Source organism: Fistularia commersonii, chromosome 1, assembly GCF_037954325.1.
Source record: "Fistularia commersonii isolate RoL2024-O1a breed Wild chromosome 1, RoL_Fcom_v1.0, whole genome shotgun sequence".
Taxonomy (NCBI): Eukaryota; Metazoa; Chordata; class Actinopteri; order Syngnathiformes; family Fistulariidae; genus Fistularia; species Fistularia commersonii.
In genome coordinates this window covers 1,773,309-1,798,251 of record NC_141284.1, presented here as the reverse complement: position 1 = coordinate 1,798,251, position 24,943 = coordinate 1,773,309, and the positions used below count along the sequence as shown (strand labels likewise).

General features: G+C 45.0%; 1 protein-coding gene across 1 annotated transcript in view; it reads left to right on the top strand.

Annotated features, from left to right (window-relative positions):
- The first annotated feature begins 288 nt into the window (after positions 1 to 288).
- LOC147237033 (contactin-associated protein-like 4) overlaps positions 289 to 24,943 on the top strand; it is a 125,442-nt gene continuing 100,787 nt past the window's right edge. The window contains exons 1-2 of the mRNA XM_086139442.1: positions 289 to 538; positions 24,742 to 24,852. Coding sequence (XP_085995568.1) covers positions 454 to 538; positions 24,742 to 24,852 — 196 coding nt within the window. The 5' untranslated portion in view covers positions 289 to 453. The remainder of the gene's footprint in view (positions 539 to 24,741; positions 24,853 to 24,943) is intronic.

The window sequence follows — 24,943 nt, the reverse complement described above, 5'->3', positions numbered from 1 at the left end:
ACTCCGGCACCCCTGGAAGCGGTGAAGATCATCAACGACTGAATTTTTAATTTCTAACTCCGTTCTGATATCAAATCACTTATTCGATCACTGAACGTTCCCGAACACGCCTCCTCCTCCTCCAGATCCATCCGAAAAAGTCCAAGCAGGACGGCGTCGACGGTTCGACCCCCCCCTGAAGATCTCCAGCAGAAGAAGCGCAAGGAGGGAGGCGTCGGACCTCCACCTTCCCTCCTTCCTCATCTCCAACCTCCTCCTCCTCCTCCATCACTCGGCGGAGGGCAGGCGGCTGTGAGAGCATCCTCCAGCCCTCCTCCTCCTCCTCTTACTCAGCAGCTGAGAGGATCTGGAGGAGAGCACAGGAGCGAGCAGGACGCGAGAAGAAGAGGACGGACCTCCTCTTCTTCTTCTTCCAGCCGGGGTTTCCTCCCGCAGCCTCCCCGTCCCTCCAGGATGCCTCCGCGGGCTGCGGGTCTCGCCGGGATGACGGCGCTGCTCGCCTCCCTGCTGCTGGTTTCCGGCGGGACGGCCGCGGAAGGTGAGCACTCCACGCACTCCACGCACTCCACGCACTCGTCACGCCAACTCGGACCCGCGACCGCGTTTTTTTTAATTTTTTTTAAAATATTTTATTTATTTATTTTTTTTCTCCTTTTTTTTTTTTTTTTTTTTTTTTTTTTTTGCGCTTCAGTTGCAAAGTGTGCGTTTTTTGCAGCCGCGATCCGTGCATGTGCGCGTGCAACACCCACCGGAACACTCGAAACTGTTTGTTTTAAATTATTATAATAAAAAAAAATTTTTTTTTTTCTCCATTTTTTTTTTTTTTTTTGCGTTTCGCGCCCCGCACGCGGTGAAGCAGTTGCAAAGCGTGCGTTTTTTGCAGCCGCGATCCGTGCATGTGCGCGTGCAAGACCCACCGAAACAATCGAAACTGTTTATTTTAAATTATCATATATTACTTTTTTTTTTCTCCATTTTATTTTTTTTAATTTCTTTGCGTTTCGCGCCCCGCACGCGGTGAAGCAGTTGCAAAGCGTGCGTTTTCTGCAGCTTCGATCCGTGCATGTGCGCGTGCAAGGCCCACCGGAACACTCGAAACTGTTTATTTTAAATTATTATACTTTTTTACATTATTTCATTTCTCCATTTTTTATTATTTTTTTTAATTTCTTTGCGTTTCGCGCCCCGCACGCAGTGAACCAGCAGGTCCGCTTCAGTTGCAAAGTGTGCATTTTCTGCTGTCGTGATCCGTGCATGTGCGCGTGTAAGACCCACCGAAACACTCGAAACTGTTTTTTTTCAAATCATTATAATTTTTTTTATTTTTTATTTTTTATAAATCCTTATTCTCAGCACCGGTAGAAGTTGACTTCCGCAGCCGGGGAAGGTGAAGGAGTTTAGCCGCGAGTGACGCGACCTCCGCGGGGTTGGAGACGGTGGAGGAGGAGGGTGGAGCTCCAGGGCTGTCAGCTTCTGGGCACAAGTCACCCAAGTTGCATCTTTAGTTTAGCAGCTCCAATAGACTGTGAGAGAGATGGAGATGATGATGGAGGTGGAGATGGAGATGATGATGGAGGTGGAGATGGAGATGATGATGGAGGTGGAGATGGAGATGATGCCTTTGGGTTTCGCCTCAGTGTTTTAGCTCCGTGTTTAGTTGCAGAGTTGCAGGGAAGATGAGGAAAGGTTGGAGCAGGTGAGGAGGTCACACACACACACACACACACACACACATGTACAGACACACACACACACACACACAGAGTTAAAGTGGGACTCAGCAGGATCTGATGAGCATCCAGGTTCTAGTCCTGTAATTACTGCTCTTCTTTAGATGAATGTAGTAAATAACACACACACACACACACACTCCACCACCACCATGTGACATTATTGTTATTCACTGCCGAAAGAGAAGGATGGGCGGAGGAGGAGGGGGAGGGATGGGTTTCATGCATGGTGGGTCATCTGTGCTCGGCGTCTGGATGGCAGCCTCCTGGAAGGAGGTACCTGCTGACAGGATTTTATTTACGCGTTCATCCATTCATCCGTTCATCCCGGAGGAGCCTATTCTGTCTGTGATTGGCCGAGAGGCGGGGTTCAACCCGGATCCATCATACGCGAAGACATTTACATGTCATGTAGAAACTTACTGTTCGCTCATTCATTCACACATATAGAGATTTGCCATTCAGCCTCTCATTCACGCGTCATGTAAAGACATTCTATTCACTCATTCATTCACAAATTTCCGGATATCCAACCATTCACCCTCTCATTCACGCGTCATGTAGAAACATACGGGCATTCACTCATTCACACATCTTATACAGAAACACCACATAATCACTCATTCATGCTTTGTATTGAAACAAACAACCATTGACCCTTTCATTCACATCCCATAGAAACATGTTATTCACTCATTCATTCACACACCATGTGCAGACACGCAACCATTCACTCATATAGGCTCCAATTTACCATCTGCATTCATTCATTCATTCATTCATTCATTCATTCATTCACCCATTTATATATTAAACTCAGAGATCAGGATGGCATTGATGCACCATCTATCTATCTATCTATCTATCTATCTATCTATCTATCTATCTATCTATCTATCTATCTATCTATCTATCTACCTCTGTTGTGTTTATCCCTCTGCACCTTCATCAGCCGATCTGCCCCCTCTGCAGACCACGCCTGCCAGGGGACATTTACACACTGCTTGTGTGTGTGTGTGTGTGTGTGTGTGTGTGTGTATGTGTGTGTGTGTGTGTGTGTGTGTGCGAGCGATAAACTCCTGTAACACCTGCAGACATGACGGGCTTCTGCTCCGTCTGCGTTCCCATACTTCTGCAGAGTTTGTGCAACGATTCGTAGCTCGATTTGAATAATACTTAATTCATAGATGGTGAAAAATACATCTATATATTTATTTCTTTTTTCTTTTTTTTTAATGACTCGAAGAAATACAGAATCTTGGTGATCGGCTCCGTTTGTTGAAAGAAAATGCAGGAGGAATAAGTTTTTTTTTTTTCCCCCTCTTCTCCCTCATTTTTTTTTTATATTTTATTTTTAAACACACTATTTGCTCATCCGGGGCAGGCGGCGCTTTAGAGATTATTCAGGAGCTTCAGATCCACCTAAAGGCCACATTCAGCCTCTCATTCACATGTTCTCCCGAGACACACAACCATTCATACTTCATATTGACAAACACAACCAATCACCTCGTCATTCATACTTCAAATAGAGACATGCAACCATTCATTCATTCATTCATTCATACTTTAAATATTGGAATATATCCATTCACCCTCTCATTCACATGTCAGGCAGAGACATACAACCATTCACTCACTCATTCACATGTCGTATAGGGACATACATCCATTCGCTCACTCATTCATATGTCACATTGAGACGTACATCGATTCACTCACTCATTCACACGTCGTATGGGGACATACACCCATTCACTCACTCATTCACATGTCGTATAGGGACATACATCCATTCACTCACTCATTCACATGTCGTATAGAGACATACATCCATTCACTCACTCATTCACATGTCGTATAGGGACATACATCCATTCGCTCACTCATTCATATGTCACATTGAGACATACATCGATTCACTCACTCATTCACACGTCGTATGGGGACATACACCCATTCACTCACTCATCCACATGTCGTATAGGGACATACATCCATTCACTCACTCATTCACATGTCGTATAGAGACATATATCCATTCACTCACTTATTCATATGTCACATTGAGACATACCACTATTCACTCATTCACACATCTGGGTTGCTCAGGTTCTCCGGTGCTTGTGTTTATGCTGTGGGAGGAGCTGGAGAAGCCGCCATGGAATTGAGCTAGCGACCTCGTAGCATCGTAGGGGAATGTAACCCGGACCGTACCGCTGCGGCGTGGCGTCGGTTCTCCGGCTTTGCTGCAGAGAAGCTCTCCCTTGGCACCCGATTATATTCCGACGCTCAGATTGAACGCTAATCAGAAAATCGTCCCGGGTCCAAAAGTCATCATCGACCAAATTAGAGCCATTCTGGGCCAATTTTCAACCCGGTCCAGCAATTAGTCCGGGCCCGACAATTTGGGGGTTAATGGTGCACAAAGTGAAGCCTCCATTGTCGAGTCTCCAGTTCAACAATTACGATTTGTGCCTTCAAAACGAGACAATTAATCAGTTTAACCAACTCAGTGTTATTTGTTTAGAAGCAGCAAAAGCGTGTCGTGTCCCTGTTTTTTAGAGTTTCAATAAATCATCGCGTTATTTTGGAAAACAGAACTTTGACTTCCGCCTAGATTATCGTCCCCCCCACCGTTAAAAATGATATTTTCTTTATATTCTGCAATACAAGAGATTCAGTGTTTAAAAATATAAAAATATGGCCATACCTTGACTTAAGAGTTGACTTTGTTCGTATATCGAGTCGAGTTTGCTCGTATATCAAATTAAATCTTCCTGTTAAAATGAATCGAAACGCTATCAACGCGCTATTAATTAACGCTATTAATTAAAATGTACTTTATAAATAACAAGTAATGTATAGGAAATGCTAAAAAAAGAATACAAAGAAATCAGTTATTGAGTGTAGTTAAGATCGGACGAAGATGTTTTATCCTGAGCTTAGCATACCGGCTACGACCTTTATGCTACAATGTGTTGCTAAAGATAGCGTGCACACTTTGCTACACTTTAAGGCTAAAACTCATTTAGCGACGGGGTGTAGCCGCTCCTCTTTTCAAAAGTAACACACAGAATTGAAGCAGATGGCTTCATTTGTACAGTCGGACCTTGACTTACAAGTGCATCGACTTGAGCGTTTTCCGAGATCCTTTTTAAAACCATCAAATTATCCTCAGCCTGTTTTGAATGACTCTTACAGCGCCTCGTCCGTCGACGTTCCTGCTGTCCACCGCACCGAATCCCTCGCAAATGTCTCACCTCTCCCCCCCCCCCCCCCCCCCCAAAAAGTGAATTTCTGATAATTTTGATGGTATTTACAGATTCAATAACCCCGGGGTCTAGGACATGTATGCTAGCTGTCTGAGACACTGTTGAGGTGTGTTGTAGAAAAAAGGATACGACAGGGTGTAGGGAGAGGAACTCTTGTGTTGTTGTTAGACTGGTGCAGGACATGTATGCTAGCTGTGAGACACTGGTGAGGTGTGCTGTAGAAAAGGCATCCGACAGGGTACAGAGTGGTACTGGCACTGGTATCGTATGAGGAAGTCTGGAGTGTCAGAGTAGTGTTACACTGGTGCAAGACATGTATGCTAGTGGTGACCTGTGCTGTAAGGGTAACAAGGTGGAGGTGGGACTCCATCAGGGATCAGTTCTGAGCCCCTTCTTGTTTGCAGTGATGATGGACAGGCTGACAGAGGAGGTTAGACAGGAATCTCCATGGACCATGATGTTTGCAGATGACATTGTGATCTGTAGAGAGAGCAGGGAACAGGTGGAGGAACATCTAGAGGTGGAGGTATGCTCTGGAAAGGAGATGAATGAAGTGAGCAAGACAGAATATATGTGTGCGAATGAGAGGAACTCGGGTGGAACGGTGAGGCTACAGGGAGTGGAGATCAAGATGAAGGAGGATTTCAAGTACTTAGGGTCAAAAGTCCCTTCTCAAATGGAGAGTGTGGAAAAGAGGTGAAGAAAAGGGTTCAAGCAGGTTGGAATGGATGGAGAAAAGTGTCAGGGGTACGAGGAGATCGAAGACTATCAGGAGACAGTGGTGAGATGGTCTTCAAACAGTAACAATGACCAAAAGACAGGAGACAGAGCTGGAATATAATAACAAAAAAAAAAAAAAATCAGCAAAGTAGCGAGGGTCCAGCGTATATGCTAACAGTATGCTAACAATTTTTCCCATGAAAAGCTGTCCTTCCTGCATCGGAGGCTAGCGCCGTCTCGGAGATCCGCAACGAGACAAACAAAACAAAACAGGGTTTTGGAAAAATCATCCCCACTTTTTCTTTTTGGTGCACTTTGTGTTCGGCGTCGGGGTCGGAAGCAGGAGGACGGAGGAGTCAAGGTTGCGTAAAGGTGGCGGCCGTAGCCGGAAGCCCCCGGAGCTGCCAGTCATGAATCTCGATTTATTAATCCAGGGACGAGTAGTTAAGCGATAAAAGTGACAGAGAACTGCAGTCCATCCATCTGCCTTTGTGACCCGTGGGATTTTATATTTGCCCAAGGCCGGCTCCCCGCCGAGCGTCTGCCTCCCTAAAAACAGACCCATTCATCAAACCGGCCCATTATTATGAGACGGCTTGTTATCGGACGGAGGATCGGCCGCGGCTCGTTTGAATCCTTCGCAAAAACGCCGGTGTTTTGGCAACCGCGGACGCGGTTAATAAACAATCCCTGCTGATTCCTATTAAATGAAAATAACATTCTGCCGCCTCACATGGTCGTTTTTATCGTGACGTAACGCAGTACATTGATATACCCTGCGATGGACATTGATTTCTAGTTTCCTACCGATTTAGGCTAATGTGAAGCACATTTAAGCTAACTGGAAATGCTAAATGAAAGCGTTCATTTACTTTCCCAAATACAGTGAAAGCTTGTTTTATTTTTTTATTCATTCATTCATCATCTACGCCGGTTATCCTGCGGTCAGGGTCACAAGGGGGCAGATTCTGTCTCAATTGTTATTAGGCGAAATAAGAAATAAAAAACTATTCACCCTCTCATTCGCACATTTTATAGGTTTATCGCCATTTACTCACTCATTCACATGTCATATGGGGACATACAACCGATTGCTCTTTCATTCATACATGCTCTAGATTTATGGCCATTCAGCCACTCATTCACATGTAAAACGGGGACATGCAGCCATTCACCCTTCATTAACACATTTCATAGATTTATAGCCATTCGCTCTTTCATTCACACATTTTATACAGACTGCAATCATTCACTCACTCATTCACATGTCAAATGGGGACAATCAGCCATTCACCCTCTCATTCACATGTCAAATAGGGACATGCAACCATTCAGCTTCACATTGACACATTTTCTAGATTTACAGCCATTCTCCCTCTCAGGCATACATTTTATAAAAACATGCAATTATTCACTCTCTCACGCAGCTGCATATAGGGAGAAACAGTCATTCGCCCTCTCATTCACATGTCAAATGGGGACAATCAGCCATTCACCCTCTCATTCACATGTAAAACAGGTATGTGCAACCATCCACCTTCTCATTCACAAATTTCATAGATTTACAGCCATTCACCCTCTCATTAATACATTTTTTAGATTTATAGCTGTTCACCCACTCATTCACATGTCAAATAGGGACATGCAACCAGTCACCCTCTCATTCACATGTAAAAAGGGGACGTGCAACCATTCACCTTCTCATTGACTTATTTTCTTGATTTACAGCCTTTAACCCTCTCAGGCAGAACTTTTGTAGACACATGCAATTATTCACTCACCCGCATATAGGGAAAAACAGTCATTCACCCTCTTATTCACATGTAAAACGGGGACATACAACTATTCACCCTCTCATTCACAGATTTTCTAGATTTATAGCCATTCACCCTCTCATTCACATGTCACATAGAGACATGCAACCATTCAGCCTCTCATTCACATCTAAAGCGGGGACGTGCAACCATTTACCTTCTCAATAACATATTTTCTAGATTTACAGCCATTCACCCTCTCAGGCAGACATTTTATACAGACATGTAATCATTCACTCACTCATTCACGTCATATAGCGACACACACCCGTTCATCCTGTCATTCACACATCATGCAACCATTTACAGACATGCCACCGTGTCATTCACAGCCTCCACCTCCAGTCGTCCCTCACCGTAAGACATTTTTACACTGCGGATGTGCAGTATAATTCTATTTCTATAAATCTATTATGTCTATTATTTTCATGGCAGCACAAGCGTTTTGTAGCGACCAACCCGAGCGTGGTGTTCTGTATCCTGGGCTCTGATTAGCTTAGCGACGATAGCATCGTTCTCTGCATTTGCGGCGCCTCACATTTATTCAGTCCATTTCACATCCACCTGTAGCTGCAGGGTTGCGTTGAGTGAATGATACAGGAACTGTTACAAAAATCTTTATATATGTAAATAATTAAGTGAATTATGGCTGCTAATTTGTGGATTTTCATTTATCGCGGCCGGTTCATCGTCGCCGAAGTCGCTCTTTCTGGTAATTTAGTCAGGAGCCGTCACTGCCTGAACACCTGACCGCCCGCTGAGATCATTAGCGACTGTTTTTGTTTTCGTTTGTGCACCTGCACCTTTTTTTTTTTCCAAATGCAAAAACTGTTTCAAGAATGCACACCTCCGTTAAATAACAAAAAAAAAAAAAAAAAAAAAAAAAGAAAAAACATGCAAAGCTTGACACGGAATCAGACCCGCTTTCTGGCAGTTTGACTCACGCAAAAAATGACTCGTATTATGATGTCAAACTCACCAGAAAACACACGAGGTGTGAACAATGATGCTTTTCATCTACTTTCCGATGAATGAGGAACTTTCTGTCAGACGTTTCAAGGCGCGGAATAAAAGCAGTCACTTGTACGTCGGAGTTTTAGAGCGTTAGCTCTCCTGCACGCTTAAAAATCCATATTTTTGTCGGACTTTCTATCTTCCAAAAACAGTCCAAAGACATGCAGGGGCTTTAAAGGAGATCCGGTACTGTAACTGGGAGAACTGGGGTAACTGGTGCAGGACATGTATGCTAGCTGTGAGACACTGGTGAGGTGTGCTGTAGAAAAGGCATCCGACAGGGTACAGAGAGAGGAACTCTGGTTCGAAGTCTGGAGTGTCAGATAAGTGTTAGACTGGTGCAAGACATGTATGCTAGTGGTGACCTGTGCTGTAAGGGTAACAAGGTGGAGGTGGGACTCCATCTGGGATCACTTCTGAGCCCCTTCTTGTTTGCAGTGATGATGGACAGGGGTACCGAGAGAGGCCATACAAGCCAAATATATCTAAATATATTTCATCGAGAGCCATGTAGCATTTTTAAGGTGTAATAAAGGTGTTGTGAATTAAATATGTCTTACTTTTAATGCGACCTCTGTTGCTGCATGGATTTGTCCGAAGTGGCCGTTTCATCGATGCAATTTTATCATCACATATTAGTCATACCGCTGATCCAAATGTAAATTTGTCCGTCCACGCAGCCCGGATTGCACGGTAATCATCGTTCATCATTTTTTTTTTTTTTTCCTTTTCGCCATCTTTTCCATTACAAGGGATGAAGCGGATAAACTAGCTATCTGGTAAAATTGATTTCGTCACCTTCGCAACGACCCGGACGTGCTCGGAAGCCGTCGATTCCCGTGGAATTTATCTTCAAAACTAATTTACTTAAAAATGACAGTTTTGTAAAGATATACCACGAGTATTTTAAAATCAGTTCCAAACTGATTAAAATCATCTGGAAGCCATAAACCGGCTTAGGTTCCCGAGCGCTGAGTTATATGTCTGTATTTGTGAATGAAAAGGTGAAAGGTTGTGTTTCTCCGAATATGGCGAGTGCATGGATAATAAATAGATAATAAATGTGACCTAGTAGTGCTTTCTATCTTTGAAAATATAGACATTCATTAGCATTTTATCCAAAGCGACTTACAAAAAGTGCAATTCGGTCACCGAAGATCCGAAGCATCAGTAGCCGGAAGTCAGAAGTGACCGTTCAACCAAGTAGCCAACTCAGAACCATATACATACATTCATTTTATGTTTTTTTTTTTTCTTTTGCTAAGTGCGATTAGCATGGTAGTGCTCGGTGAGAGGTATGCTTTTAGCTCAAGGCGAAAGACGAGCAGCGACCCCGGCTGTTCTGACCTTTTTCGCGAGTTCGTTCCACCACCGGAGAGCCGAGGCAGCAGATCGGAAGGGACGGCTAGGGACTTGTGGGTTAACCTACCCGTTCACCGCCCGGTAGGCGACCACCAGGGACTCGGGGTACCGTGGTACCTCCAACCGGGTACCATCTCCACTCGGCCCCGATGGCGGAGTAGCGACATTCCCCGGGTTCAAGACGTTTCTAAGCTAGCAAGAAGCGCTAAAAAATCTTAGCGGGGGATTTCCTGGATCGCGCGTTGAAAGGGATACCCGGGCGAAAAACTCCCGACCTGCGAGGGAGATAAAGAAAGGAAGGCGAAGTGAAGAAAAGAAGGTGAAGAAGTGGATGGAGGGGTTTGGTTCACTGCTCTGTGTGGACGTCCATTGTAGTCGCCCTCAGTCTTTTAACCGAGCGGTGACACTCCCAAGTCCTTCTCTCATTTCACCCATCACTGGGTTTTTCTTTTTGTTTGTGTGTGTGTGTGTGTGTGTGTGTGTGTGTGTTGGTAGATTCATTCTCTTGGCAATCCCCATCTCACCTCCACGCAGCTGCAGTTTTTCTTGGATCAAAATCTTTCTTTTCTTTGAGCTCTGCAGTCCAGTTTTTTTTTCTTTTTCCCCCCGAACACTATCATGTTTATTTTATTTTTTTAAACCTTCCTATCATGTTAATTCACTTTTCTAGCTATTCTATTATATAAAAAAAAAAACGTCAAAAAAAAAAAATTTTTTTGCTCATAAATACGAACCCTGATGTGATTGATAGTGACATTTGTTTATTTTATTTTTTTAAACCTTCCTATCATGTTAAATCACTTTTCTAGCTATTACAAAAAAAGTTAAAAAAAAAAAAATTTTTTTTTTGCTCATAAATACGAACCCTGATGTGATTGATAGTGAAATATTTTATTTTATTTTATTTTTTTAAACCTTCATGTTCATTCACTTTTCTAGCTATTCTATTACAAAAAAAAGTTAAAAAAAACATTTTTTTGCTCATAAATACGAACCCTGATGTGATTGATAGTGACATTTGTTTATTTTATTTTATTTTTTTAAACCTTCCTATCATGTTAATTCACTTTTCTAGCTATTCTATTACAAAAAAAAAACCATCAAAAAAAAAATAATTTTTTTTTGCTCATAAATACGAACCCTGATGTGATTGATAGTGACGGCAGAGATGGAAAAGTCAAGGTTTCTCCTCGGAGGATCAAGACGGAGTCCATCAGAGGGGTTTTCTGGTTTTGGACGCCGACACAGAAGGGATGGAGATCCGGTTGGAAGGACGCTCAGGTTGGAGCTGCCAGGAGAAATTCCGAGTTGTTGTTTCGCTTTTATTGTTTTCCAAACACTTGTCTGGTCTCCTCCGGGCGTCCTGCCACCGGTCGTCCGCAATCCTTCAACCGAATTCTTAAATAATGGCCGCCTCCCTTTGAAACTCGCTTATCTGGTCCTCTCAGAAGAAGATTACGGTTTTATGAATAACTCGCTTCCGGACGACGATAAATATAATCATTTTATTCATTCATCGATTGGAGCTTTCGTTGGGCGTTCAGCTCGGATCCGTCGCAGGGACGACGTCCGACCGTTCGCTCGTTCATTCACATCTCAGATACAGAAATACAACCGTTCGCCCTCCGAAGCTTTTTTTTTTTTTCTGTATTTCTTGCGTTCCCCCTCCTTTAAAAGCTCCAGACGCGAAGAGATGCAAGGATGTCTTTTCCAACGCCAAAAAGAAAAAAAAAAACGGCGTCTTCTTTCGATCTCGCTAACCTTCCCATGGGCGAATGCTAACTCGGATCCCCGGAGGACGACCTTTAGCGTCCAGATCTTCGCTTCTTAAGAAGGGCGATTCTGTTTTTTTTTGGAGTGGGAATTTCATCTCCGATCTGTGGCTTTCGCGGCGGAAGTTCTCGTAGCACCGCGTCTTTAAAAAACTTCTAGAGAAGTTAGCGTAGCATGCTAAATCAAATGTCTTACACTCCTCTCTTTCCCCTGGAACTTTAGTGTCTGAGTAGAGAACATTATGTTTCGCCTTCTGTTCCTCTAAAATGCGGCGTCCCTCAGGGATCAGTCCGTCATCCAGCCCCCAATATCAGCCCGTTATTCCTTTTTTTTCCGTTTACGTGTTAGATCTTTGCGGTATCATGGGTCGTTGTGAAAATCCTCCTCTCTGGTTCGCCCGTGATGAAAGTCTCTCCACTTCCAACTTGTATCTGCTTCCCCAACCGCTGGATTTCCGCCGCCGGGAGCCGAGCGTCTGATTCTGTCCTCCAAGTCAGTGGGAAGCTGAGTTTGAAGTTACAGATAGTTTGCCGGCGACTTGGCTCATTATCTTCTTCTTCTCCTTATTCCTTTGGGCTTGGCCCCTCAGGGGTCGCCCACGGCCAATCATCTGCCTCCATCTAACCCCTCTCCTCTCGCACCAATGAACTCCGTGTCCTCTTTAACTTCTCCTCTTCCGGCCTTCTTGAAGGCCTCTTGCTGGGCAGTTCTAACCTCTGCATCCATACCCCTGCACATGTATGCTTCATCTACAGAACATCTACCATGTTCTTGATCCTCCCTAACCTCCTCACTTCCAAAGAGCAACCTCTGCATCTTCATCTCCACCTCGTGTCTCTTAACCAAACAACATGGCTGCTCTCACCTCCGTCTTCTCCGCCCTCTCCGTTGACCCTCGGCATTTAAAGTCCTCCAACTTCTTCTTCTCCGCTCCCGTTAATCTTGCCGTTCTACTCGAGTCCCTCACGTTCACGCACGGGTGTTCTATCTCGCTGCAGCTAGCCTTCAACCCTTCCTTTCCAGAGCATACCGCCACCTCTCTAGATTTGTCTTCCACCTTCTTATCCATGATACCATTGGCCTCTTGAGAGTATCCGGTAAGACGGTCCATCGTCCGGGACATGGACGGCGTGGTATTTCTGGACCTCCGAGAACTTCCTGCACGAGCTCTATCAGGTTCCTCCATCGGCCGAATGATCCAGAGTCTGAGCCTCATGCATTGAGAGGTGGTTTAGTTCTCTATCGGGTTTAGTTATTATGACTCAGCACTCTATCTTTGAGTAGCCCCGGGTCTTGGCCGGGCTGAAAAACTCGAGCGCAGGGGTTCCAAAAGAGAAATATGGTTTTGAAATATGAAATGTCTCTTTAGTAGAAAAAAAACAAAACAATAAAGGTACTTTCATTTCCGCTCCCGGCTCGGAGGGAATGCCGAGTTCTAAGTGCTTGAGGGGAAAAAACGTAAAAGAGAAGGCGGAGGAGGAGGGGGGACGGTTCACATTTTGGGATTTTTCGTCTTTTTTTTTTTTTATGTTTTGGCCGAGGATCCCTGCGAAGTTGCCGTCCAATTTCGAAATGCAAATATGGTCCATTAATGCTATGCTACTCGCGCACTCCTCACATCTCCTCCGGGGTCACTTAGCGGAGGTGATGAAACCTGCAGCAATTCTGCATGACTGACAATGTAATTGTGAATGATTTGGGATCGCTGCTCTCATTACTAATGTGCCGCGTCTGTAATCATGGAGCCTTGATTATTGTTTCAAATGGGAGAACAAATTTGGAAAGTTGCATAATTGGCGGCGGTTAGCGATGGCGGCGGCGGCGGCGGCGGTGGCGGCGTTGGGGGAGGCGTTCATCAGCACCTGAAATTAATAATGTGATCACTGAGAAGGGTTTCCGGAGCTCCAACGTCTGATTGCGGAGTTCACAAGAGGACAACGATGTTCTGCATGTCCAGGGAAGTTGGGCTAGCTAATCAAGCTAGCTCATCGGTTGCCTAGTCAGTTGGTCGGTCAGGTGCTTCGTGGCCCACGTGTGAAGGTACGACTTGGTAGGACACCTGAAGAACGTCGTCACGACTGGCCTGATTGGTGCTCTGGCGCAGCCTGATTTCATTTGTGGTTAGACACAGCATCGATGCTCTCCAGAGAAAAGGTCAGTGCAGAGACTCAGGTCCTTTCCCAAGGACCTTCTTACCTTCTTCCAGGGCATCAGCCCTTTTCTTTGGAGTCGTCCGCTGGAGCAGCTGATGGTGAGAAGATTGACAAACAGTCGAGGAAGGTTAGTTCCATCTTGGGGGGGGTTACCGTGTTTGGAGAGAGGGGGCTGGTGGCTAAGCTAGCTAGCATCTGCTCAATGCAGAACATCATGAGGGGACTGAGTAGCTACTTCGGGGACACACTCCTTCACCCCAAGTGTGTGAAGGAGACATTCTGGAGGTCCTTCCTACCAGCACTATTTAACACCAAGCTCTGCTTTCATTCATTCATTCATTCACTTTCCTCCACAACCACTCACTCGGACACCATAGGTGCCACAACTTTTCTGCTACCACTGCAAGTATGGACCTCCAGAATGTCTCCTTCACACACTTGGGGTGAAGGAGTGTGTCCTCGAAGTAGCTACTCGGTCCCCTCATGATGTTCTGCATTGAGCGGGAGGCGTCGCTAATCAGAGATGCTAGCTAGCTTAGCCACCAACCCCCTCTCTCCAAACACGGTAACCCTTTGTTGTGCTCTTCTAGTCACGTGTCCTACCCTTTTATATATATTGTTAGCACTGTTTGTTTATGCTTGGTTTCTGTATTTTTTGATAGCTTTTCTTGCACTGTCCATTTTCTGCTGTGAGCGGTTGAAATTTCCCCACTGTGGGGCAAATTAAAGGAATATTTTATTCTGTTCTAGATCCCTCAACGAGGCAAGTGTACATGTCCTGCTTCTGCAGCTAGCCTTTACCCGCTCCTTTCCAGGGCATACCTCCACCTTCTCTGTTTCTGCTTGTTACCACTGGCCTCCTGAAAATATCTAGTCAGATTCTTCGTCTTCCAGGACATGGACGACGTGGTATTTCCGCACCTGCAAGCACTTCCTGTACGCGCTCTATCAGGTGCTTCCATTGGCCGAAAAATCCGGAGTCTGAGTGCAATGTGTTGCGAGGTGGTTGAGTTCTTGTTGGGTTTAGTTGTCATGACTCAGCAATCTGTCTTTCAGTAGCCTCGGATCTTGGCGGGGGTGAAAACTTGAGCACGGGGGTTCCAAAAGACAAATATGGTTTTGAAATATGAAATGTCTCTTGAGTAGGAAAAAAAGAAATTACATCCACACTGTGTGATTATTAAAGGAATTTTCTATTCTAGATACCTTAATGAGGCAAGTGTACATGTGCTGCTCCCCCCGCCCCCTCACAAAGCCTCGCCACCTTTTGGTTCCTGCAGCCACATCCATCAACGCCTTCGCACCACAAAGCATGAGAAACAGAAATCACTGGTGACTAAATCAGGGGGGCTTGTGAGAAATATCAGAGCATGAGCAGCATGAGTGACCATATTGGTGACACCGCGATGCAGAAGTCAGTGAGACCTGTCAGTGAGAGGGTCAAGAGTTGTATGCTTTCTTGTGACCCTGGCTCAAGGCAATCCCTGGTTGGATAACCCCACGGGTGGGCCAGGGTCTCCATGTTCTCGGCCAACTGTAGGGCACTGACCTGTCAGTGAGAGGGTCAAGAGTTGTATGCTTTCTTGTGACCCCACGGGTGGGGCAGGGTCTCCATGTTCTCTACATGGGGTTCCTTTGGGTTCTCCAGTTGCCTCACACAGTCCAAAGATACCGGAGGTACATCGGGGACCCTAAAATTGTCCGGACATGTGCGAAAGGGTGAATAGTTGTATGTCTCAGGGTGACCTGTCAGTGAGAGGGTCAAGAGTTGTATGCTTTCTTGTGACCCCGGCTCAAGGCAATCCCTAGTTGGATAACCCCACGGGTGGGCCAGGGTCTCCATGTTCTCGGCCAACTGTAGGGCACTGACCTGTCAGTGAGAGGGTCAAGAGTTGTATGCTTTCTTGTGACCCCACGGGTGGGGCAGGGTCTCCATGTTCTCTGCATGGGGTTCCTTTGGGTTCTCCAGTTGCCTCACACAGTCCAAAGATACCGGAGGTACATCGGAGACCCTAAAATTGTCCGGACATGTGCGAAAGGGTGAATAGTTGTATGTCTCAGGGTGACGTGTCAGTGAGAGGGTCAAGAGTTGTATGCTTTCTTGTGACCCCGGCTGGGACTGGCTCCAGCCCACCGATAGCAGGATAAGAAGTGTAGATAATGAATGATTGAATGAATGAATTCTAATATCAAGGGGAATCTCAGTGTCTGCACTGCCAGTTCAGAGGAAAAGCAAGCGTACACTCCAATAACTCCACGTCAAAAGAGTTGCGTACCTCAGCAACAGATGCGCATGGCGCCATTTTCTTAGCCGGCAGGTTTTAAATTTGGAGTTGACAGAAATGCTGGTCCGTCAGTCTTGCCACCCAGAGATGAAGGTCCTGGAAATTAGAAGCGATGGCTCCTCTCTTTGCTAGCAGTCGGCCTGGCAACCGGGCGCCTCGGTTAAGCTGTCAGACTGTCAGACTCGCGGCTGGCAGCCCAAAGGAGACGGAGGATTTTCTCCGGTCTCGGCCAACTGTTGGTTTGCTTAAATCTGACATTCACAAAAACACAAGTTATGGATTTTACTCGCTAGGCTACTTTCAGGTCAGCTTTCATAATTACGGCACAAAACAGGAAGACGACGTCACTGAAAACCGGCACCAGTGACCTTTGTGTTGTAGTTCTCAGGAGACGGAAGTGCATTAAAATGTTCATGCTAACATACGGGATCAGATCCAAGTCCGTAATTGGCTTTGGGCGTTTTGTAAAAGAGGAAACTACCTATTTTGGGACACGACCGTTCCAAGAACTCTTGAACTTTTGTTCCAGGATGTAGCCTCCTGCAGGGGAACCTTTTAGTTTTGCATCCTTTGGGCCAGAAGAGGTTCTGCCCGTTCTGTCCAAAGATATCAGCTGACCGGTGACCGCCGTAGATTTTAAAAATGTTCTGAAAGAAGTACCGTGGTCCCCTAAGATACAAATTTAATTCCTTCCAGAAGTATGTTGATTTTTGCGTATCTAAAATGAAATTTCCCCTTTTAAAATGAAAACCAATTAATTTGTTCCAACCTCCCCAACTCACAAAATTAGGATATTAATATCGGAAAAACCCTGAAAAAGAAGGATATTAATAATGTAAGTGACATCAAAAAGATAAAATTATCCGCAGAAAGCATCTTCTTTCTGGGTTCACCACTTGCTTTCTTAGGGATCATGATGATTATTAAAAAAGAATACAAAAAATAAGCACAAAGATATAAAATTTAACCACATGACATGAGATAGGAACTATCCGGACCACGTGGCCGAGGGATGCTAGAAGCTGTAAGGCGTTTTCACGGCGCCAACTCAATAGATGCAGCGGCGTCAGGAGGTTTAGTCCAGTCACAGGAGCTCGCTGGGCACCAATTTCGACTTTTAATTGAATTTTTTTTTCAGATTTCATGCATAAAATTTGCTGGAATCGTACTTGGTGATTCTTGTCTTAAGGGGGGGGCACTGTATCTGGCAAAGGCCTCGAGTTCCCCCCTGATCATACATGTCACCGGAGTTCACAAGGAACCCTAAAAAGACCCCGACTGTCAGGGACCTTCGGACCCTGACCCTGCGAGACCCCCTTGTGGACCAGGCCCCCCCCCGGACCTTCGGACCCTGACTTTGTGAGACCCCCTGGTGGACCACCGGACCTCGAGTGTAGACCGGGACCCCCTGGTGGACCACCGGACCCCGACCCTGCGAGAACCCCGTTACGACCGGACCCTGGCGGCCGGTGTAACATCAGACCCTGACCCTGCGAGACCCCCTTGTGGACCAGGCCCCCCCCCGGACCTTCGGACCCTGACCTTGTGAGACCCCTGGTGGACCAGCCCCCCCCCCCCCCCCCCCGGACCTTCGGACCCTGATCTTGTGAGACCCCCTGTTGGACCACCGGACCCCGAGTGTAGACCGGGACCCCTTGGTGGACCACCATCGGACCCTGACCCTGCGAGACACCCCTTGTGGACCAGGCCCCCCCTGGACCTTCAGACCCTGATCTTGTGAGACCCCCTGTTGGACCACCGGACCCCGAGTGTAGACCGGGACCCCCTGGTGGACCACCATCGGACCCCGACCCTGCGAAGACCCCGCATCCCATGGTTAAAGATAAAACATCCGAACATACTCTAGCCTTGGTGTGGTTCCCCGCTCGAGTCCGACCCCGGACTCAAGGCAGGAGGTCCCGTCCCCCTGGTTTCCAATGCTGTCCGAGTTCACCGAGTTCCTTAAAATGTCCCAAGAACTGGAAAAAGTTCCCACAGTGAGAAAGGGACTATAGAAATACTCAAAGAGTAGTTCTTATTTGCATACCCATACCTGCTCCGGGCCCTGAGTTTATTTTCCCTCCATCACTACAGGAACCCTCCGATATGAACCCAGAGATGCGGAGATGACAAATTAAAGTCTGCCGGCGTGCGCCCAAACCTCCCGGAATTTTTATGAGGAAAAAAACACACATTTGAATTTTGACCCTGGTTACGACCCTCACACCGTTGCTTCAGAAACAAATGAGACCGGAGGGAATCCCGCTCAAGTGTTGATGGGTTTTTATTCACAGAGAGTAACTCCGGTATGAGTTTCTTGGGCGTTGGAAATGATTTACTTCGGTGTTCCGGCGAGCCGACGCTCGAGCTCTCCGACGACTTATTTGACAGAAAACGGGAGAACGGTGTTCCCATATGTTTGTGGACGTCAGGCGGAGAGAACAAGGCCGGACGATGCTTTGCGGCGCAAACAAGTGTCACCGGGCCTCATTATCCCGCTCTTTCTCGGGGAAGGAGCGCAAGGCTCATCTGCAAGTTCTCCAGGACTGTCGAGGAACGTTTAAAATGATCTGAATTCTAATGGCGTTGGACGGTTGAGGAGCCTCATCTCCGGCATCGGTACTCAGCGCTTTCTCCGCTTTCCCTGAATATAACAATGTGACGGCTACAACTTTGTAGCGTTGTGGTTAGCGGTACTGCCTCACAGCTGAAAAGACTGTGTGGTAGCTTCATGTGTCCAAAAACATGCAGGTAGTCATTGGATACCAAGGTGTAAGTGAGTACTTGTATGACTCTTGAAAACTTCTTGTGGTGGCAACTGGACTTCTTCCCTTGAAGATGTTTCTGCCCTCATTCCAGAGGCTTCTACAGTTCAAATGAAGAGGGAGTTTCCAAATTTAACTGCCAGGGTTTTGGGCGGGTCCAGGTTATGGTGGCTTGTTGTGTAAATGGAAGAGCTGGGCAGAAGCTAGGTGTGAAGCATGCTAACCCAGAAAAAAAATCCATAAATTAGCCACATGGTCGTGTTCAAAGCGTGAGAAAAAAGTTGCGGCTTACAGTCCAGAAATGAACTTTGGATCGTGCCACTTTTAGCGAGCGCTAAAAAGCATACAAGTCTTGTTTCTCTGCTTGGACGAACGCGAGCGCTAAAAAGCATACAAGTCTTGTTTCTCTGCTTTGACGAACGCGAGCGCTAAAAAGCATACAAGTCTTGTTTCTCTGCTTTGACGAACGCGAGCGCTAAAAAGCATACAAGTCTTGCTTCTCTGCTTTGACAAATGTTCCTTTGACTTGAAGAGTCTAGAAAGCTGCAGGCCTCCTATTTTTAATTTTGCTTTAAGCTGCCCACATTTGTGCTCGAGGGTCGAGGACTACTCCCCTCCCCTCGATCCTCGCTCACCTTTAAAATGTCACGCTCCTTCGAGGAAGGATCGGCCCAGACGCCTCCGAACGCCCTTCGCTTTTCCCTTCCGAATTTCCCCTCCGAGGATTTGCGCCGTTCCTTGCGCCCTCCCCACGCTCATTCGGCCGGTGTTTCCTTCGGTCGTAATCCGCATCCCCGGGGCGCCGGAATCCACTCGAGCTCAGATTATTTATTTTACCTCGAAGGATAATGAAAATCTTGTATGGGTTTTTCTGTTTCAGACAGCTCATTAGAAGGAGGGGAAAAAGATTCGGGCGGATTTTGTTGCAAACAAAAATCTAGTCGGCCTCTCTTGGATTGTTTTTTGACTGAGGCTCCGCCCCCGGCCCAAGAAGTACATTCATCTCTATCAAAACAGGAATTAAGAGTTTTTCATCCGGAGAAATCAGGCGGATGCAAGAATGTTTTTCCCATTTCTGTTCAAATGCGGGTCAAGGTTTTACTGGAGAATGATATTACCCACCCTGTTGGAACCAAAACCCTGAGAAGGCCACCTGTAAACGGCTTATCGAACCCTGTTTATTCTCCTGAGATGTCAGTACTGTTATGAAACCACTGGAGTGACCAATGGGAAACCCTTTTTGTGTTAGTTGTTGATGGACTTCTCCGTGGAAGACCTGCAGTCTGAGCCCCCCTGGAGGACTTGACTGATTTCAAAATTATCTCCATATTTTGCCGGAAGCTAATATTAGCCACTTTTGTGCTGAAAGGGAAGTGTTCGGCTTGAATTGCGTAACAGGAAGTAGCTTCCTTCGGGGGCTTTAGTTTTGCATTTCCACGGGCAGTGAGGGACCACGTTGGAGCTCGCTGGGACATGTATGCTTACGCTTCACACGCAAAACAAAACCACCAAGTGGAAGAAACGGAACAGCAAGAGGTCTTGGCGTTCATGTTCCGCACATCGGCAATTCACAGATGGGTTGAGGTTTTTATCTACTCCTTGTACGTGTGAAGAACCTCTTTAGCTGTAAGCTAACTCTGACCTCATTTGGGCCAGAAGAGCTCAGCCCTGTCCATCGCCTCTGTCCATTTTATTGCGAGGAAACACCTGACCAGTGAGCATGATGGTTTTTAAAAATGGCACTCCACAATCTCTAAGAAGTTAAGAAGTATGTGCTTAGGGGCGTGGCTTAGGAGTTCCACCAGTCGCCATGTATCTCCAAACCCTTCCACAGTGTCCTTGCCAGCACTTGTTGATTTTTTTGGGGCCCATCCCAACTGTCATTGGGCAAGAGGCGGGGTTCATCCTGGATCCATCTCCGGGCCACACATGCAAGCATACAACTATGGCCCCCTACTTGTTGATTTTTATCCCCTCACACCAAACTTGAAACCCATCCAAATTTCCGCTCACTTCATGAACTCCTCCATATTTTGGAGGGACTGGATAGTTTTTTTTTCACCGCGTTTCCACTTCAGTTCAGCTTATTAGCACAACAGCGGGATATAAATTAATAATACTCTGTCGGCAGCCCTTGTTCTTTGATATCTCCAAGGCATTAAGTTAAAGTGAGTATTCCTTTAGGAAACGTCATTTACCCCGCGGCAAACCAGACCCAGGACTTGGGCGATTCACCAAAAATATCCGGCGTGTAAAAACTTCCAACCAACTCGTGTCCGTTAATGGTATTCCTTCTCACGAGTCCAAACTTTGGAGCTAATCTGCTCTGTCGGAGCAGTGGCAGGGGTTTTTTAAAGGACGCCGTCTTCCGACACAGCGTGGGTCCGCGGAGACGACCGACGGGAGACGGACTTGAAACTAAAAGACGGATAACGGTTTGCAATCGTGGGGAATGTTTGGAATACTTTTAAATATTGATTCGGAGTCATACGGCCTGGATTTGCAGTAGGTCAGGCAGGTTTGGACACATTACCGAGGGATGATGAAAGAAGATGGAGAAGAAAATGAGGGTTTAGAGGAGCAGGGCAAGGCGGACCATCTCAAACCGAGATGCTTTTTCTATCCCTGAATTCTTTGAGATTGAACGTTAACGTAGTTCCTTGTGTTGATATTGACGTTGTGTTTGTGCGGCTTTAGCGGCTTCTCTGAACTTGGAATTGGCTTGTTGTTGGAGTCCATTGTATGCAGTGAAGCTCCTCGCCGCGCCCTCAGTGGACAACGCAGACGAACAATACCGAACCAAAGCCTTTCCAATCATGGTCCCTGAACAGTGACGTGCATTGAGGTTCAAGGGACTTCACTGACTCTTTCAAAGTCACTTTTACAAATATTGTCGATTATGTGTCCAACTCAAGGCTTGCGGGCCAAATGTAGCCCGCTATTTCATTTTATGTGTCCCGCAAGAACGTCTTAAAATAAATGCAAACATGCATCGACCGTAAGCTACATTTCTCGGTCCGATTCCGAGTCCGATTTTCGTTGACATTTTGACACCAAACAAGGCGCTAAGTATGCTAAAGTTAGCCTTCCAAAATATTTTTCTTGATCCAGATGACCAAACTTATAATATCACAACAATATCACTTTCAACTTGGGTTTCACTTACCGTAATTTCCGGACTATTGAGCGCGCCTCGATATTAGCCGCACCGGCTAGCCGATCGCTATCTTGGGCTTCCTCCTGCGCACTAAAACCGAAAAAGTCGTCTTTTTCGGAAAAAGTCGGAATTGAACAGACTCGGTTATTTCATCGGTCAAATGTGACGAAGATAAATGTTTTAGCGTGAAGCTCATTAGCCCACCCCCCCCAAAAAAAATCCATATATTAGCCGCACCGTTGTTTAAGTGAAAAAATCGTTCGGAAATTACGGTATTTTATTCCCTGTTTATATATTGTATAGTTATTTTATTGCCAATTTGAATATTTTATATCTATTGTCTATTTGTACAGTTTTGTATTTTTATTGTCTTCCCAGGACTACAGATGGAAATTAGCTATAAGCTACAATCTGGTATCAACATCTCTGCCTCTGTGCTTCATGTAATTGTACACTGTCCTTATAAACTTTTTAAACTAAATTCACTTGCATGAGGGTTTCTTAACCTGACAATTTAAAAACATTTATGTTGTAACAGAGCAAACATATATTTATTTTACATCTATGCAAATACATATGTAGCATTGTGGATTTGAAAGTCATAAATTCAGTTATTTAGTTCAATTTATTAGACGTTAGGGTTCATTTAGTTCCATTTATACGGTTACCGTGACATGTGGCAACCCTTATGCGGATGCGGCATCGGTGAAAATCTTGTTGTCTTGGCAACTGGACTTGAATTTCTTCACTTGAAGACATTTCAGCCCTCGTCCGAGCGGCTTCTTCAGCGCTAATGACCTGTTGGGAGTCTCCGAATAGAACCGCCATGGTTTTGGTGGCTTGTTGTGTGACGGGAAGAGTTGACTAGCTGTAAGAGGGGTTGCTATGCTAATGGACGTGTCGTCCAAAAGAGCAGCTTTTGTGGAATTATCTGGACCGGAACGTGAAAAGTTAAGCTAATAGGAGTGAAACCTGTTGGATCACATGACCTGAGGCTCCTGTGGGGCTACCAGGGTTTGTGGTGGGTCTTTGGAGGGTGCAGAAGGTCCTGGTCCAAGCTTCAAGAGTGTCTTTCCGCCATATTTGAACAGGAAAATACACAAATTCAGGGATGTTGACTATAAAAATCATTGGAATGATTGGATATATGATTGGAATAACACAATTGTTTAATAAATGTATGACTGTACAACAACCCCTACTTGTATACATGCACTGTAAATACACATGTATATTACTACATATATTTTTACATACCTTTAACATTATTTTTATTTCTTTTTTTTCCTATGTTTACTGTTTTGTTTCTGATAATGTTGTTGTCAGAAGTAAATATGTTGTCCTTTTATCTATTTTCTTCCTTGCTGTTTTGTTGTTGTCACTCGTTTCTTCTATTTATAAGTCTCTTGTATTTATATTTATTTTAATATTTATTGATATTGTAATTATTGCGCTGCAGTGACAAACCAATTTCCCCGATGAGGATCAATAAAGTGCGATCTTATCTTATCTTATCTTATCTTACAAACACAGATCAGTGGACGAATATATAAAAATATATTTTTTATCACCACTTGTTTTTTATGATGACAGGTGAGGCAGTGGAGGAACTGCCTCACTTGGTATTTATTTTTTATTTATTTGTATTTTTGTTTTAAGGACATTCAACAACAACAACATTCAACAACCTCGTTTATCCATTGCTGGTAACAAAAGTTAGCAAGGATCAATAAAGTACTATCTTACCTTACAAAAATTTACATCACAGATGGGTGGACAAATATTTGCAAATGTATTTTTTATCGTCATTAGTTTTTTATTAACTTTATTAACTAAATTAACTAAAAAAGAAATGACGATAAAAAAAATAAATGCCAGGTGAGGCAGTGGAGACGCTGCCTCACCTGGTATCATAAAAAGCAAATGATGATTAAAAAAATAAATGCCAGGTGAGGCAGCGCCTCCACTCATAAAATGCAAAATGCACTTGCAACTTTTTTATTCTCTAGGAAATGTAATAATTTATAGAATATTCTCTGTTAATGCAACCTTTGAATAGTGTACTGATAGTAATTGCTAAGTACTGCTACTAGGCTAATACAGTGATGCTAATAATAGGCCTAGCTTTTACAAATACTTTTAAGTAAAATAAAATACAATTAACAAACTTATGCTTTAGAATTGTTATTACATAATGCACCATGTTATTACAGTTCCTAGAAAATAAAAAAAGTTGCAAGTACATTTTGTAATAATCTTCTCAATATGTAATAACTTATTACATAATGCGGCAAAATTTATTACAAAATGCGTTTGGGGCAGTTTATTACAAAATGTGGCTTTATTACAAAATGAAATGAAAAAGTTATTACATTTTGGACGTTTATTACAAAATGATGAGATGAGATGAGAACAACTTTATTAATCCCGAAGGAAATTGTTGTGCCAGAGTTTCAAGTAAAAACATAACAGTAATAGATAATAGTGGAAAGGAGGAAGAATAAGAAATATAATGAAACATAAATTGTCTTAGCTGTTAGCAGTAACTACAAAGATGCTACCAAATGCTACAAGATGCTACAAACTACAAAACGCACTGTTATTACAAAATGGGGCTCAACACACCTCAACATCTCCGCTCCCTTCAGCAGAATCCAACCCTCACCCTTCTGTTCCTCTCGATCCTTCCGCAGATGTTTGCGACAACCCTCTGGTGTCCAACCTGCCGCCGTCGTCGTTCAGGAGCTCCTCGCAGCTGTCCGCCAGCCACGGGCCGGTGTTCGCCAAGGTCAACCGCAGGGAAGGTGAGTCGCCGTGAAAGGAGATACACTCGGTGAAGGCCTTCGCTCCCGGAAATCTTCTTCTTCTCCTTTTGGCTTTTCCCTTCAGGTGTCG